Source organism: Salmo salar, chromosome 27, assembly GCF_965601325.2.
Source record: "Salmo salar chromosome 27, fSalSal1, whole genome shotgun sequence".
Lineage (NCBI taxonomy): Eukaryota > Metazoa > Chordata > Actinopteri > Salmoniformes > Salmonidae > Salmo > Salmo salar.
In genome coordinates this window covers 31831822-31847500 of record NC_138317.1, presented here as the reverse complement: position 1 = coordinate 31847500, position 15679 = coordinate 31831822, and the positions used below count along the sequence as shown (strand labels likewise).

Genomic DNA, 15679 nt, shown 5'->3' with positions numbered 1-15679 from the left:
TCCTAACACTGTCCCTAACACTGTCCATAACCCTAACTCTGACCCTAACACTGTCCATAACCCTAACTCTGACCCTAACACTGTCCCTAACCCTAACTCTGACCCTAACACTGTCCCTAAACCTAACCCTGACCCTAACACTGTCCCTAACCCTAACTCTGACCCTAACACTGTCCATAAACCTAACCCTGAGCCTAACACTGTCCATAAACCTAACTCTGACCCTAACACTGTCCATAACCCTAACTCTGACCCTAACACTGTCCCTAACCCTAACTCTGACCCTAACACTGTCCCTAAACCTAACCCTGACCCTAACACTGTCCCTAACCCTAACTCTGACCCTAACACTGTCCATAACCCTAACCCTGACCCTAACACTGTCCATAACCCTAACTCTGACCCTAACACTGTCCATAAACCTAACTCTGACCCTAACACTGTCCATAAACCTAACACTGTCCCTAACCCTAACTCTGACCCTAACACTGTCCCTAACCCTAACCCTGACCCTAACACTGTCCCTAACCCTAACTCTGACCCTAACACTGTCCCTAAACCTAACCCTGACCCTAACACTGTCCATAACCCTAACCCTGACCATAACACTGTCCATAACCCTAACTCTGACCATAACACTGTCCCTAACCCTAACCCTGACCCTAACACTGTCCATAACCCTAACACTGTCCATAGGCCTTCCCTGTGGCTCAGTTGGTAGAGCATGGTGTTTGCAATGCCAGCATGGTGTGTGCAATGCCAGGGTTGTGGGTTTGATTCCCACGGGGGGCCAGTACAAAAAAATATATATATATGAAATGTATGCATTCACTACTGTAAGTTGCTCTGGATAAGAGTGTCTGCTAAATGACTAAAAATGTTTAAAAAAACAAACACTATCTCTAACACTGTCCCCAACACTGTCTCTAAGTCTCTAACACTGTCCCTGTCCCTAACTCTGTCCATAACCCTAACTGGCCTGGCTACCTATCCACATCGTTCTGGCCATACGCCACGCCCACTAACGTTTGATCTTTCCCCGATGACTTCTCGTATGTGAATACATTCAAATTGTTCTGATTGGTCACAGAAACCGATGGGTTGGACCAGAGCCGACCTACACAAATCTTGAATCACGTAATTTTGATGTCAGCACAAACAACTTCTAGAATGTTATATTCAGACTGATGTATGAAGCGATCGATAGAGCAGCGGAATTCAACTCAGGATGAGTCACTAGGCAAACCCTAACCTAACCCTAACCCCAAACTCTGACCCCCCTCCACCCAACCCCAAACCCCTCTCCCACATACATATGACCCTCCCCTATACCTATAATAAAGAGTATCTCCACGGCAACGTCGCTGACTGAAGTGCTCCTGGTGAGGTCATCGTCACCGATGAAGCAGACATTGTAGGGCACTGTCACGGCAACGTAGAAGGTGGCCAGCAGGATCAGCCAATCCCAGCCTGCCTTGAAGGTGCTGAAGTGAAGCAGGATGAACTTGGACTTCTTGGCGTCCGCAACCTTGTACTCCGGCAGAGCAGGGGGGTCCCCGAACACATTCTGATTGGGTGAAAAGAGAGTGGAACACATTCTGATTGGGTGAAAGGACAGTGGAACACATTCTGATTGGGTGAAAGGAGAGTGGAACACATTCTGATTGGGTGAAAGGAGAGTGGAACACATTCTGATTGAATGAAAGGAAAAGGGGAACACATTCTGATGGGATGAAAGGAGAACACATTCTGGTTGGGTGAAAGGAGAGTGGAACACATTCTGATTGGGTGAAAGGACAGGGGAACATTCTGATTGGATGAAAAGAGCAGGGAACATTCTGATTGGGTGAAAGGAGAGGGGAATACATTCTGATTGGATGAAAGGGGAACACATTCTGACTGGATGAAAGGACAGGGGACGGGGATGAGGGTTCAGTAATAATTTTGTTGAAGTAGTCAGAGTCGAAGAACACTGATATGCTTCTGTGTGAAGGGGGGTGGAGGGTTGGAGGAGTTGGTATCAAGAAAACAGATTAGAAAGGTATCCAATATGTATATATTCAAGATGTATATATGTATTTCAGTTGAGGCAGTCCCTCACTTCTTTTTTTATCTTTATGAAGAGATAGTACACTGTTAAAAGATGGGGAGGGGGAGTGGGCAGGTTTCAAACTCATGTCAACTCTGGCATACATGTGTGTCAGGGTCAGCAGCAATAACCATGGACCACACAGGTCACACTAAAACTCCCTGGTAGAAAAAAAGGATAGGACCATCCCCTAAAACATTGTTGCTATGATTTGAGTAAAGTAGTGGCAGGTGCTCTCATCGCTGTTATTTGTTTGTTGTTAGGGTGTGTAGAGTTTGTTGTTAGGGTGTGTAGAGTTTGTTGTTAGGGTGTGTAGAGTTTGTTGTTAGGGTGTGTAGAGTTTGTTGTTAGGGTGTGTAGTGTTGGTTGTTAGGGTGAGTAGAGTTTGTTGTTAGGGTGTGTAGTGTTGGTTGTTAGAGTGAGTAATGTTTGTTGTTAGGGTGAGTAGAGTTTGTTGTTAGGCTGTGTAGAGTTTGTTGTTAGGGTGTGTAGTGTTGGTTGTTAGAGTGAGTAATGTTTGTTGTTAGGGTGTGTAATGTTTGTTGTTAGGGTGTGTAGTGTTGGTTGTTAGGGTGAGTAGTGTTGGTTGTTATGGTGTGTAGTGTTGGTTGTTAGGGTGAGTAATGTTTGTTGTTATGGTGTGTAATGTTTGTTGTTAGGGTGTGTAGTGTTGGTTGTTATGGTGTGTATTGTTGGTTATTATGGTGTGTAGTGTTGGTTGTTAGGGTGAGTATTGTTGGTTGTTATGGTGAGGAGTGTTGATTGTTATGGTGTGTAGTGTTGGTTGTTAGAGTGAGTAATGTTTGTTGTTATGGTGTGTAATGTTTGTTGTTAGGGTGTGTAAGTGTTGGTTGTTATGGTGTGTAGTGTTGGTTGTTAGGGTGAGTAATGTGTGTTGTTATGGTGTGTAATGTTTGTTGTTAGGGTGTGTAGTGTTGGTTGTTATGTTGTGTAGTGTTGGTTGTTAGGGTGAGTAATGTTTGTTGTTATGGTGTGTAATGTTTGTTAGGGTGTGTAGTGTTGGTTATTATGGTGTGTAATGTTGGTTGTTAGGGTGTGTAGTGTTGGTTATTATGGTGTGTAATGTTGGTTGTTAGGGTGTGTAGTGTTGGTTATTATGGTGTGTAATGTTGGTTGTTAGGGTGTGTAGTGTTGGTTATTATGGTGTGTAATGTTGGTTGTTAGGGTGTGTAGTGTTGGTTATTATGGTGTGTAATGTTGGTTGTTAGGGTGTGTAGTGTTGGTTATTATGGTGTGTAATGTTGGTTGTTAGGGTGTGTAGTGTTGGTTATTATGGTGTGTAATGTTGGTTGTTAGGGTGAGTAATGTTTGTTGTTATGGTGTGTAATGTTGGTTGTTAGGGTGTGTAGTGTTGGTTATTATGGTGTGTAATGTTGGTTGTTAGGGTGTGTAGTGTTGGTTATTATGGTGTGTAATGTTGGTTGTTAGGGTGTGTAGTGTTGGTTGTTATGGTGTGTAATGTTGGTTGTTAGGGTGTGTAGTGTTGGTTATTATGGTGTGTAATGTTGGTTGTTAGGGTGTGTAGTGTTGGTTGTTATGTTGTGTAATGTTGGTTGTTAGGGTGTGTAGTGTTGGTTATTATGGTGTGTAATGTTGGTTGTTAGGGTGTGTAGTGTTGGTTATTATGGTGTGTAATGTTGGTTGTTAGGGTGTGTAGTGTTGGTTATTATGGTGTGTAATGTTGGTTGTTAGGGTGTGTAGTGTTGGTTATTATGGTGTGTAATGTTGGTTGTTAGGGTGTGTAGTGTTGGTTATTATGGTGTGTAATGTTGGTTGTTAGGGTGTGTAGTGTTGGTTATTATGGTGTGTAATGTTGGTTGTTAGGGTGTGTAGTGTTGGTTATTATGGTGTGTAATGTTGGTTGTTAGGGTGTGTAGTGTTGGTTATTATGGTGTGTAATGTTGGTTGTTAGGGTGTGTAGTGTTGGTTATTATGGTGTGTAATGTTGGTTGTTAGGGTGTGTAGTGTTGGTTATTATGGTGTGTAATGTTGGTTGTTAGGGTGTGTAGTGTTGGTTATTATGGTGTGTAATGTTGGTTGTTAGGGTGTGTAGTGTTGGTTATTATGGTGTGTAATGTTGGTTGTTAGGGTGTGTAATGTTGGTTGTTAGGGTGAGTAATTTAGTGTGTTTTACCTTGTTGAGTTTGATCTTGCTCTTCTTCTTCCTCTTCTTGTTGCCTTTGCTATGGAGGTGATCAGAGATGTGGTAGAGTACAGTACTGCTCCGCAGACGAGTAGAGCTGAATGAAGAACCAGTCTTCACCCGCCCTCGTCGGCACTCTACACACACACACACACACACACACACACACACACACACACACACACACACACACACACACACACACCACACACACACACACACACACACACACAGTATTATTGTACAATCAAACCACATGGCCCCCTAGGAAATCTCATAGAAAACTGAGGAAAGAAATAGGAGGAAATCATTATGTTTGGATGAAATGTTTAATATCCAACACTGGTTACAGTGACAATGAATACGTATAAAATCAGATCACAGTTTGTACACAGATTGGCAGATGTTATCGTAAGTGCAGTGAAATGCTTATGTTTCTAGCTCTAGCAATGCAGCAATATCTAGTAATATAATAACAATACACACACAATCCATACATTAATATCTAGTAACATAATAACAATACACACATAATCCATACATTAATATATAGTAATATAATAACAATACACACATAATCCATACATGAATTGTCACGTCCTGACCATAGAATGCTATGGTAGAGAAGGTCAGGGCGTGACAGTTTTTTTTTCTAGTTTAGATTGTCTATGTTGTTATGTTCCAGTTTTTGTATTTCTATGTTGTTGTTTTTGGGGATGATCTCCAATTAGAGGCAGCTGGTCATCGTTGTCTCTAATTGGAGATCATACATAAGTAGTTGTTTTTCCCACCTGGGTTTGTGGGAGATTGTTTTTGAGTTAGTGTCTGTTGCACCTCTTCGTCACGGTTTGTTGTTTTTGTTCTTTAGTTTATTTGTGTATCTTGAATAGTTTCACAGTTCAATAAAATATGTGGAACGATACACACGCTGCACTTTGGTCCGCTCCTTCCGACGAACTATGTGACAGAATCTCCCACCACCAAAGGACCAAGCAGCGTGCCCAGGAGGAGCAGGGATCCTGGGCCCGGGAGAGAAGAGAGTGGAGGACATCCTGGACCTGGGAGGAGGTAATGGCAGGGGACAAGACCCTGCCATGGAAGAAGGCGGAGATAGCGAGAGAGAAACGGCAACAATACGAGGAACTAGCTTGGCAACGACGGAAGCCCAAGAGACAGCTCCCCCCAAAAATTGGGGGGGGGAGGGCACACGGGGAGATTGACGGAGTCAGGTTGTAGACCTGAGCCAACTCCCCGTGCTTACCGTAGGAAGCATGTAACCAGTCAGGCACCGAGTTATGCTGCGATGCGCACTATATTACCAGTGCGCATTCATAGCCCGGTGCGAACTGTGCCTGCGCCCCGCATTTGCCATGCTAGAGTGGGCATTCAGCCAGGACGGATACGCCTCCTCGGTCCAGGATATCCTGCGCTAGCTCTACGCACTGTGTTGCCAGTACGCCTTCACAGCCTAGTTCGTCCTGTGCCAGCGCCCCGCACTTGCCGGGCTAAACTGAGCATCCAGCCAGGACGGGTTGTGCCAGCCATACGCTCCAGACCTCCAGTGCGCCTCCACGGTCCAGTATATCCTGTCCCGGCTCCTCGCACTCGCCCTGAAGTGCATGTCACCAGTCTGGGGCCACCTGTGCCAGCCCCACGCATCAGGCCTCCAGTGCGCATTCCCAGTCCAGAGCTTCCGGCGACAGTTCCCAGTCCAGAGCTTCCGGCAACAGTTCCCAGTCCAGAGCTTTCGGCGACAGTTCCACAGTCCAGAGCTTCCGGCGACAGTTCCCAGTCCAGAGCTTCCGGCGACAGTTCCACAGTCCAGAGCATACGGCGACAGTTCCACAGTCCAGAGCTTCCGGCGACAGTTCCACAGTCCGGAACCTCCTGAGACGGCCTACAGTCCGGAACCTCCTGAGACTGCCCACAGTCCGGAACCTCCTGAGACGGCCTACAGTCCGGAACCTCCTGAGACGGCCCACAGTCCGGAACCTCCTGAGATGGCCCACAGTCCGGAACCTCCTGAGAGGGCCCACAGTCCGGAACCTCCTGAGAGGGCCCACAGTCCGGAACCTCCTGAGAGGGCCCACAGTCCGGAACCTCCTGAGAAGGCCCACAGTCCGCAACCTCCTGAGAAGGCACACAGTCCGGAACCTCCTGAGAGGGCCCACAGTCCGGAACCTCCTGATACGGCCCACAGTCCGGAACCTGCTGAGAGGGCCCACCTCCTGAGAGGGCCCACAGTCCGGAACCTTCTGAGAGGGCCCACAGTCCGGAACCTCCTGAGAGGGCCCACAGTCCGGAGCCTCCAGCACGTCCTCCAGTCCGGAGCCTCCAGCGACGTCCTCCAGTCCGGAGTCTTCAGCGACGGTCTGCAGTCCGGAGTCTTCAGCGACGGTCTGCAGTCCGGAGTATCCAGCACGTCCTCCAGTCCGGAGCCTCCAGCGACGTCCTCCAGTCCGGAGTCTTCAGCGACGGTCTGCAGTCCGGAGTCTCCATCGGCGGTCTGCAGTCCGGAGTCTCCAGCGGCGGTCTGCAGTCCAGAGTCTCCAGCGGCGGTCTGCAGTCCGGAACCTCCAGCGGCGGTCTGCAGTCCAGAGTCTCCAGCGGCGGTCTGCAGTCCAGAGTCTCCAGCGGCGGTCTGCAGTCCAGAGTCTCCAGCGGAGGTCTGCAGTCCAGAACCTCCAGCGGCGGTATGCAGTCCAGAACCTCCGGTGATGATCCACGGTTCGGGTCCATCGGCGACGATCCAGGGTCCGGTGACACAAAAGCGGAGGGATCAGCGGGCGGAGCGGGGTTAGGGTTACGCCCCAAACCGGAGCCGCCTCCTCTGCTGGAGGATTAGCGGGATGAGAAGGTTCTTCGTCCTTCACCAGAGCCACCCACCCTAACCCTCCCTGAAATATTACATTTACATAAGTATTCAGACCCTTCACTCAGTACTTTGTTGAAGTAGCGATTACACCCTAACCCTCCCTGAAATATTACATTTACATAAGTATTCAGACCCTTCACTCAGTACTTTGTTGAAGTAGCGATTACAGCATCGAGTCTTACTGGGTATGACACTACAAGCTTGGCACATCTGTTTTTCCCATTCTTCTCTGCAGATCCTCTCAAGCTCTGTCAGGTTGGATGGGGAGCGTCGCTGCACAGCGATTTTCAGGTCTCTCCAGAGATGTTTGATCAGGTTCAAGTCCGGGCTCTGGCTGGGCATTCAGACATTCAGAGACTTGTTCCAAAGCCACTTCTGCGTTGTCTTGGATGTCTGCTTAAGGTCGTTGTCCTGTTGGAAGGTGAACCTTCACCCCAGTCTGAGGTTGTGAGCCCTCTGGAGCAGGTTTTCATCAAGGATCTCTCTATACTTTGCTCCGCTCATCTTTCCCTCGATCCTGACTAGTCTCCCAGTCCCTGCTGCTGAAAAACATCACCACAGCATGATGCTGCCACCATGCTTCACCGTAGGGATGGTGCCAGGTTTCCTCCAGATGTGATGCTTGGCATTCAGGCCAAAGAGTTCATACTTGGGTTCATCAGACCAGAGAATCTTGTTTCTCATGGTCTGAGAGTCGTTTAGGTGTCTTTTAGCAAACTCCAAGAGGGCTGACATGTGCCTTTTACTGAGGAGTGGCTTCCATCAGGCCACTCTACCATAAAGGTCTGATAGGTGGAGTGCTGCAGAGATGGTTGTCCTTCTGAAAGGTTCTCCCATCTCCAGAGGGAGGAACTCTGGAGCTCTGTCAGAGTGAGCATTGGGTTCTTGGTCACCTTCCTCACCAAGGCCCTTCTCCCCGATTGCTTAGTTTGGCTGGGCGGCCAGCTCTAGGAAGAGTCTTAGTGGTTCCAAACTTCTTCCATTTAAGAATGATGGAGGCCACTGTGTTCTTGGGGACCTTCAATGTTGCAGATATGTGTTGGTACCCTTCCACAGATCTGTGCCTTGACACAATCCTGTCTCAGAGTTTTGCTCTGACATGCACTATCACCTGTGGGACCTTATATAGACAGGTGTGTGACTTTCCAAATCATGTCCAATCAATTGAATTTACCACAGATGGACTCCAATGAAGTGTTAGATACAACTCAAGGATGATCAATGGAAACAGGATGCACCTGAGCTCAATTTTGTGTCTCATAGCAAAGGGTCTGAAAACATTTGTAAATAAGGTATTTCTGTATTTTGTTTTTAATAAATTTGCAAACATTTAAAAAAATCATTTTCACTTTGTCATTATGGGGTATTGTGTGTAGATTGATGAAGGGAAACAATTATGTCAATTATGTAATAAATTTTAGAATAAGGCTGTAATGTAACAAAATATGGAAAAGGGGAAGGGGTCTGAATACTTTCCAAATGCACTCTACATATGAAGTGGGTAAAACAGCATGTAAACATTATAAAAGTGACCAGTGTTCAATGACTCTTTGTAAATAGGGCAGCTGTCTCTAAGGTTCAGGGTAGAGTACTGGGTGCTAGCCGGCTAGTGACAATCTCTAAGGTGCAGGGTAGAGTAATGGGTGCTAGCCGGCTAGTGACAATCTCTAAGGTGCAGGGTAGAGTACTGGGTGCTAGCCGGCTAGTGACAATCTCTAAGGTGCAGGGTAGAGTAATGGGTGCTAGCCGGCTAGTGACAATCTCTAAGGTGCAGGGTAGAGTACTGGGTGCTAGCCGGCTAGTGACAATCTCTAAGGTGCATGGTAGAGTACTGGGTGCTAGCCGGCTAGTGACAATCTCTAAGGTTCAGGGTAGAGTACTGGGTGCTAGCCGGCTAGTGACAATCTCTAAAGTGCAGGGTAGAGTACTGGGTGCTAGCCGGCTAGTGACAATCTCTAAGGTGCAGGGTAGAGTACTGGGTGCTAGCCGGCTAGTGACAATCTCTAAGGTTCAGGGTAGAGTACTGGGTGCTAGCCGGCTAGTGACAATCTCTACGGTGCAGGGTAGAGTACTGGGTGCTAGCCGGCTAGTGACAATCTCTAAGGTTCAGGGTAGAGTACTGGGTTAATTCCCGGCTAGTGACAATCTCTAAGGTTCAGCACAGGGTATTGGGCAGAAGTTGGCTAGTGATGGCTGTTTAACAGTCTGATGGCCTGGTGATAGAAGCTGTTTATCAGTCTCGGTCCCAGATTTAATGCACTTGTATTGTCTCCGCCTTCTAAATGGTAGCAGGGTAAACAGGCCGTGGCTGAGGACCTTGATGATCTTTTATTTGATTTAACCTTTATTTAAGTAGGAAATTCTTATTTTACAATGACGGCCTAACCCTCCCCTAACTCGGACGACGCCCTATGGGACTCCCGATCACGGAATAAGAGGTAGGTAGGAAGAGATGGGGAGGGGGAGAGGGACAGAGAGGTAGGTAGGGAGAGATGGGGAGGGGGAGAGGGACAGAGAGGTAGGTAGGGAGAGATGGGGAGGGGGAGAGGGACAGAGAGGTAGGTAGGGAGAGATGGGGAGGGGGAGAGGGACAGAGAGGTAGGTAGGGAGAGATGGGGAGGGAGGGACAGAGAGGTAGGCAGGGAGAGATGGAGAGGGAGGGACACAGAGGTAGGTAGGGAGAGATGGGGAGGGAGGGACAGAGAGGTAGGTAGGGAGAGATGGGGAGGGGGAGAGGGACAGAGAGGTAGGTAGGGAGAGATGGGGAGGGGGAGAGGGACAGAGAGGTAGGTAGGGAGAGATGGGGAGGGGGAGAGGGACAGAGAGGTAGGTAGGGAGAGATGGGGAGGGGGAGAGGGACAGAGAGGTAGGTAGGATGAGATGGGGAAAGAGAGACAAATGCAAAGGGAGCGAAGGTGGGAACAAGGGAGCAAGAGAGGGAGGGAGGGAGGGAGGGAGGGAGGGAGGGAGGGAGGGAAGGAGGGGTTGTTGACAGAGAGATTGGGGCCCCCTGTTCGGCACACGTGTGTGTGGGCGTGCGTGCGTGCGTGTGTGTGTGCGTGGGTGTGTACGCTTGCGTGTGTGCGTGCGAATGTGTGTGTTAAAATGGGTTTCCCTTGCCTGGATTGACAAAAACACACACTTCTGCAGAGCTGTGCTTTCTGTTATCTCAGTGCCGATACTGATACTTTACAATGCTAATTGTTGAAGAATGAACATGCAGATGCAATATAGAATAACATGTACAATCCAGTCATTACTCCCTGCTTTTATCTCTCCTAAAAGCATGTGCAGCATCAGGCTTTTTCTTTGTGTAAAAAGTATATCATTACGTGAATAAAAATAAACCATGTTTTTGTTTGTTGTTTTGTTGTAATGTACAGTAATGAAAGTAATTAGACATTGAGCCATGAGGGGAGGAGATGAGGAATGAGCAAAAACATTATTGACTGCAGATACACACACACACGCGCAAGCACCAAGCATGCATGTGCGCACACACCTACACACACACACTGACCTTCTCGCCTGTCCTCTGGCATGGCCTTGGCCTTGGTGTCTGTGATGTCTTTATATGAAGCTAGGAAGAGCACCACGTCTCCCTTCTCATTCTTAATGGGGACAATTTCCAGCAGGCACCAGAACAACGATGCTGCAGTAGACAGACACACACACACACACACACACACACACACACACACACACACACACACACACACACACACACACACACACACACACACACACACACACACACACACACACACACACACACACACACACACACGTTAAACACATGATACGCATACAGTGGAGTAGGGTGAAGTTGCCCCTAGATGCTGATCTTGAGTCAGTTTTGCATTTTCCCCAGTAATGGTTAAGGTTAGGCTTGGGGGAAGCTGATCCTAGATCTGTACCTAAGGGAAACTTCACCCCAGAGCCACACTACAGTATGGATATTCTACTGTACATGCGACCAATCATCTGAAATAAGGCTCCACATCTGATTCGTTGATCTACTGTTGTTGGCAGTTTTTTAAAGACTTTTTATGTAAAGTACAGATTCAGAGCTTCAAAACGTTGTATCATTCACTGCACAACACATGTTATAATCACATCTAATACAGACAAAACACATTATAATCACATTACAAATCAAGACACATTATAATCACATTACAAATCAAGGCACATTATAATCACATTACAAATCAAGACACATTATAATCACATTACAAATCAAGACACATTATAATCACATTACAAATCAAGGCACATTATAATCACATTACAAATCAAGACACATTATATAATCACATTACACATCAAAACACATTATAATCACATTACAAATCAAGACACATTATAATCACATTACAAATCAAGACACATTATATAATCACATTACACATCAAAACACATTATAATCACATTACAAATCAAGGCACATTATAATCACATTACAAATCAAGACACATTATATAATCACATTACACATCAAAACACATTATAATCACATTACAAATCAAGTTATGTAACAGATTATTCTTTGAAGCATGCAGATATGTACAGTATAATACAGATAGATGAAAGCAGTCAAACACACACTAAACACTAAAAACCTAGCAGGAGTTCTGTAGGTGTATCTGTGTGTTCTTGCACACTATTCCCCAGGCACACTATTCCCCAGGCACACTATTCCCCAGGCACACTATTCCCCAGGCACACTATTCCCCAGGCACACTATGCCCCAGGCACACTATTCCCCAGGCACACTATTCCCCAGGAACACTATTCCCCAGGCACACTATTCCCCAGGCACACTATTCCCCAGGCACACTATTCCCCAGGAACACTATTCCCCAGGCACACTATTCCCCAGGAACACTATGCCCCAGGCACACTATGCCCCAGGCACACTATTCCCCGGGCACACTATGCCCCAGGCACACTATTCCCCAGGAACACTATTCCCCAGGCACACTATTCCCCAGGCACACTATGCCCCAGGCACACTATGCCCCAGGCACACTATTCCGCAGGCACACTATTCCCCGGGCACACTATTCCGCAGGCACACTATTCCGCAGGCACACTATTCCCCAGGCACACTATTCCCCAGGCACACTATTCCCCAGGCACACTATGCCCCAGGCACACTATTCCGCAGGCACACTATTCCGCAGGCACACTATTCCCCAGGAACACTATTCCCCAGGCACACTATTCCCCAGGCACACTATTCCCCGGGCACACTATTCCCCAGGCACACTATGCCCCAGGCACACTATTCCCCAGGCACACTATGCCCCAGGCACACTATTCCCCAGGCACACTATGCCCCAGGCACACTATTCCCCAGGCACACTATGCCCCAGGCACACTATTCCCCAGGCACACTATTCCCCAGGCACACTATTCCCCAGGCACACTATGCCCCAGGCACACTATTCCCCAGGCACACTATGCCCCAGGCACACTATTCCCCAGGCACACTATTCCCCGGGCACACTATTCCCCAGGCACACTATTCCCCGGGCACACTATGCCCCAAGGACAGTTTAAGACCGGCCTCTTTTTTTCAATTTTCTCCTAAAATGGCATACCCAAATCCTGATCCAATGAACTATTGCATTTCAGTTCAACATTTTGTATCAAGACTGCACAAATATGCCAAATTTGTTTATTAATAACTTTTCATGTTCAAAACTGTGCACTCTCCTCAAACAATAGCATGGTATTATTTCACTGTAATAGCTACTGTAAATTGGACAGTGCAGTTAGATTAACAAGAATTTAATCTTTCTGCCCATATCAGATATGTCTATGTCCTGGGAAATGTTCTTGTTACTTACAACCTCACGCTAATTGCATTAGCCTACGTTAGCTCAACCATCTCGCAGGGAACCCACCGATCCTGAAGAAGATTTATTAAATGAACCAACATCTAAGTCAGGGGATCTCTGTAAGAATGATGCAATCTTGGTAAATAATGGTAAATCTGAGAAATTGAGGTGAAAATTGTATATGTGTGTAGTCTAGTGTGTAAGTGTGGGCACATGTGTGTGTGAAGTGTATACAATATGTTAGTCTGTGTGCTTTAGAGACTGTGTGAATGTGCTCTCTGTCAAGAATAGTATGTCACGTACTGTATGTAGTATGAATAGTATGTAATGTATATAGTATAAATAGTATGTAATGTACTTTATTGTATTATCAATAGTATGTAATATACTGTATGTAATATGAATAGTATGTAATGTACTGTATGTAGTATGAATAGTATGTAATGTATGTAGTATGAATAGTATGTAATGTATGTAATATGAATAGTATGTAATGTACTGTATATAGTATGAATAGTATGTAATGTACAGTATGTAGTATGAATAGTATGTAATGTACTGTATGCAGTATGAATAGTATGTAATGTACTGTATGTAGTATGAATAGTATGTAATGTATGTAGTATGAATAGTATGTAATGTATGGTTTGCCGTATGAATACTATGTAATGTACAGTATGTAGTATGAATAGTATGTAATGTATGGTTTGCCGTATGAATAGTATGTAATGTAGTGTATGTAATATGAATAGTATGTAATGTACTGTATGTAGTATGAATAGTATGTAATGTACTGTATGTAATATGGATAGTATGTAATGTACTGTATGTAGTATGAATAGTATGTCATGTATGAATAGTATGTAATGTACTGTATGTAGTATGAATAGTATGTAATGCACAGTATGTAATATGAATAGTATGTAATGTACTGTATGTAGTATGAATAGTATGTAATGTACTGTATGTAGTATGAATAGTATGTAATGTACTGTATGTAGTAGGAATAGTATGTACTGTATGTAGTTTGAATAGTATGTAATGTACAGTATGTAGTATGAATAGTATGTAATGTACTGTATGTAATATGAAGAGTATGTAATGTACTGTATGTAGTATGAATAGTATGTAATGTACAGTATGTAATGTGAATAGTATGTAATGTACTGTATGTAGTATGAATAGTATGTAATGTACTGTATGTAGTATGAATAGTATGTAATGTACTGTATGTAGTATGAATAGTGTGTAATGTACAGTATGTAGTATGAAGTAGTATGTATTGTACTGTATGTATTTTGAATAGTATGTAATGTACAGTATGTAGTATGAATAGTATGTAATGTACTGTATGTAGTATGAATAGTATGTAATGTACTGTATGGAATATGAATAGTATGTAATGTACAGTATGTAGTATGAATAGTATGTAATGTACTGTATGTAGTATGAATAGTATGTAATGTACTGTATGCAGTATGAATAGTATGTAATCTACGGCATGCAGTATGAATAGTATGTACTGTATGAATAGTATGTACTGTATGTATTACTGTATGTAGTATGTAGTATGTAGTATGACTAGTATGTAATGTACTGTATGTAATATGAAGAGTATGTACTGTACTGTATGTAGTATGAATAGTATGTAATGTACGGTATGCAGTATGAATAGTATGTAATCTACGGTATGTAGTATGAATAGTATGTAATCTACAGTATGTAGTATGAATGGTATGTAATAAACTGTATGAAATATGAATAGTATGTAATGTACTGTATGCAATATGACTAGTATGTAATGTACAGTATGTAGTATGAATAGTATGTAATGTACTGTATGTAGTATGAATAGTATGTAATGTACGGTATGCAGTATGAATAGTATGTAATCTACGGTATGTAGTATGAGTAGTATGTAATGTACTGTATGTAGTATGAATAGTATGTAATGTACAGTATGTAGTATGAATAGTATGTAATGTACTGTATGTAGTATGAATAGTATGTAATGTACAGTATGTAATATGAAGAGTATGTAATGTACTGTATGTAGTATGAATAATATGTAATGTACTGTATGTAGTATGAATAGTATGTAATGTACTGTATGTAGTATGAATAGTATGTAATGTACTGTATGTAATATGAAGAGTATGTAATGTACTGTATGTAGTATGAATAATATGTAATGTACTGTATGTAGTATGAATAGTATGTAATGTACAGTATGTAGTATGAATAGTATGTAATGTACTGTATGTAGTATGAATAGTATGTAATGTACGGTATGCAGTATGAATAGTATGTAATCTACGCTATGCAGTATGAATAGTATGTACCGTATGAATAGTATGTACTGTATGTATTACTGTATGTAGTATGTAGTATGAATAGTATGTAATGTACTGTATGTAGTATGAATAGTATGTAATGTACAGTATGTAGTATGAATAGTATGTAATGTACTGTATGTAATATGAAGAGTATGTAATGTACTGTATGTAGTATGAATAATATGTAATGTACTGTATGTAGTATGAATAGTATGTAATGTACAGTATGTAGTATGAATAGTATGTAATGTACTGTATGTAATATGAATAGTATGTAATGTACTGTATGTAATATGAATAGTATGTAATGTACAGTATGTAGTATGAATAGTATGTAATGTACGGTATGCAGTATGAATAGTATGTAAT

The 15679-nt window shown here is 44.0% G+C and overlaps 1 protein-coding gene across 1 annotated transcript in view; it reads right to left on the bottom strand.

Annotated features, from left to right (window-relative positions):
- kcnh8 (potassium voltage-gated channel, subfamily H (eag-related), member 8) overlaps nt 1-15679 on the bottom strand; it is a 125096-nt gene that overhangs the window by 73851 nt on the left and 35566 nt on the right. The window contains exons 3-5 of the mRNA XM_082970270.1: nt 10649-10780; nt 4245-4390; nt 1333-1567 (exon numbers count right to left, since the gene is read on the bottom strand). Of these exons, the coding sequence (XP_082826396.1) occupies nt 1333-1567; nt 4245-4390; nt 10649-10780 (513 nt within the window). The remainder of the gene's footprint in view (nt 1-1332; nt 1568-4244; nt 4391-10648; nt 10781-15679) is intronic.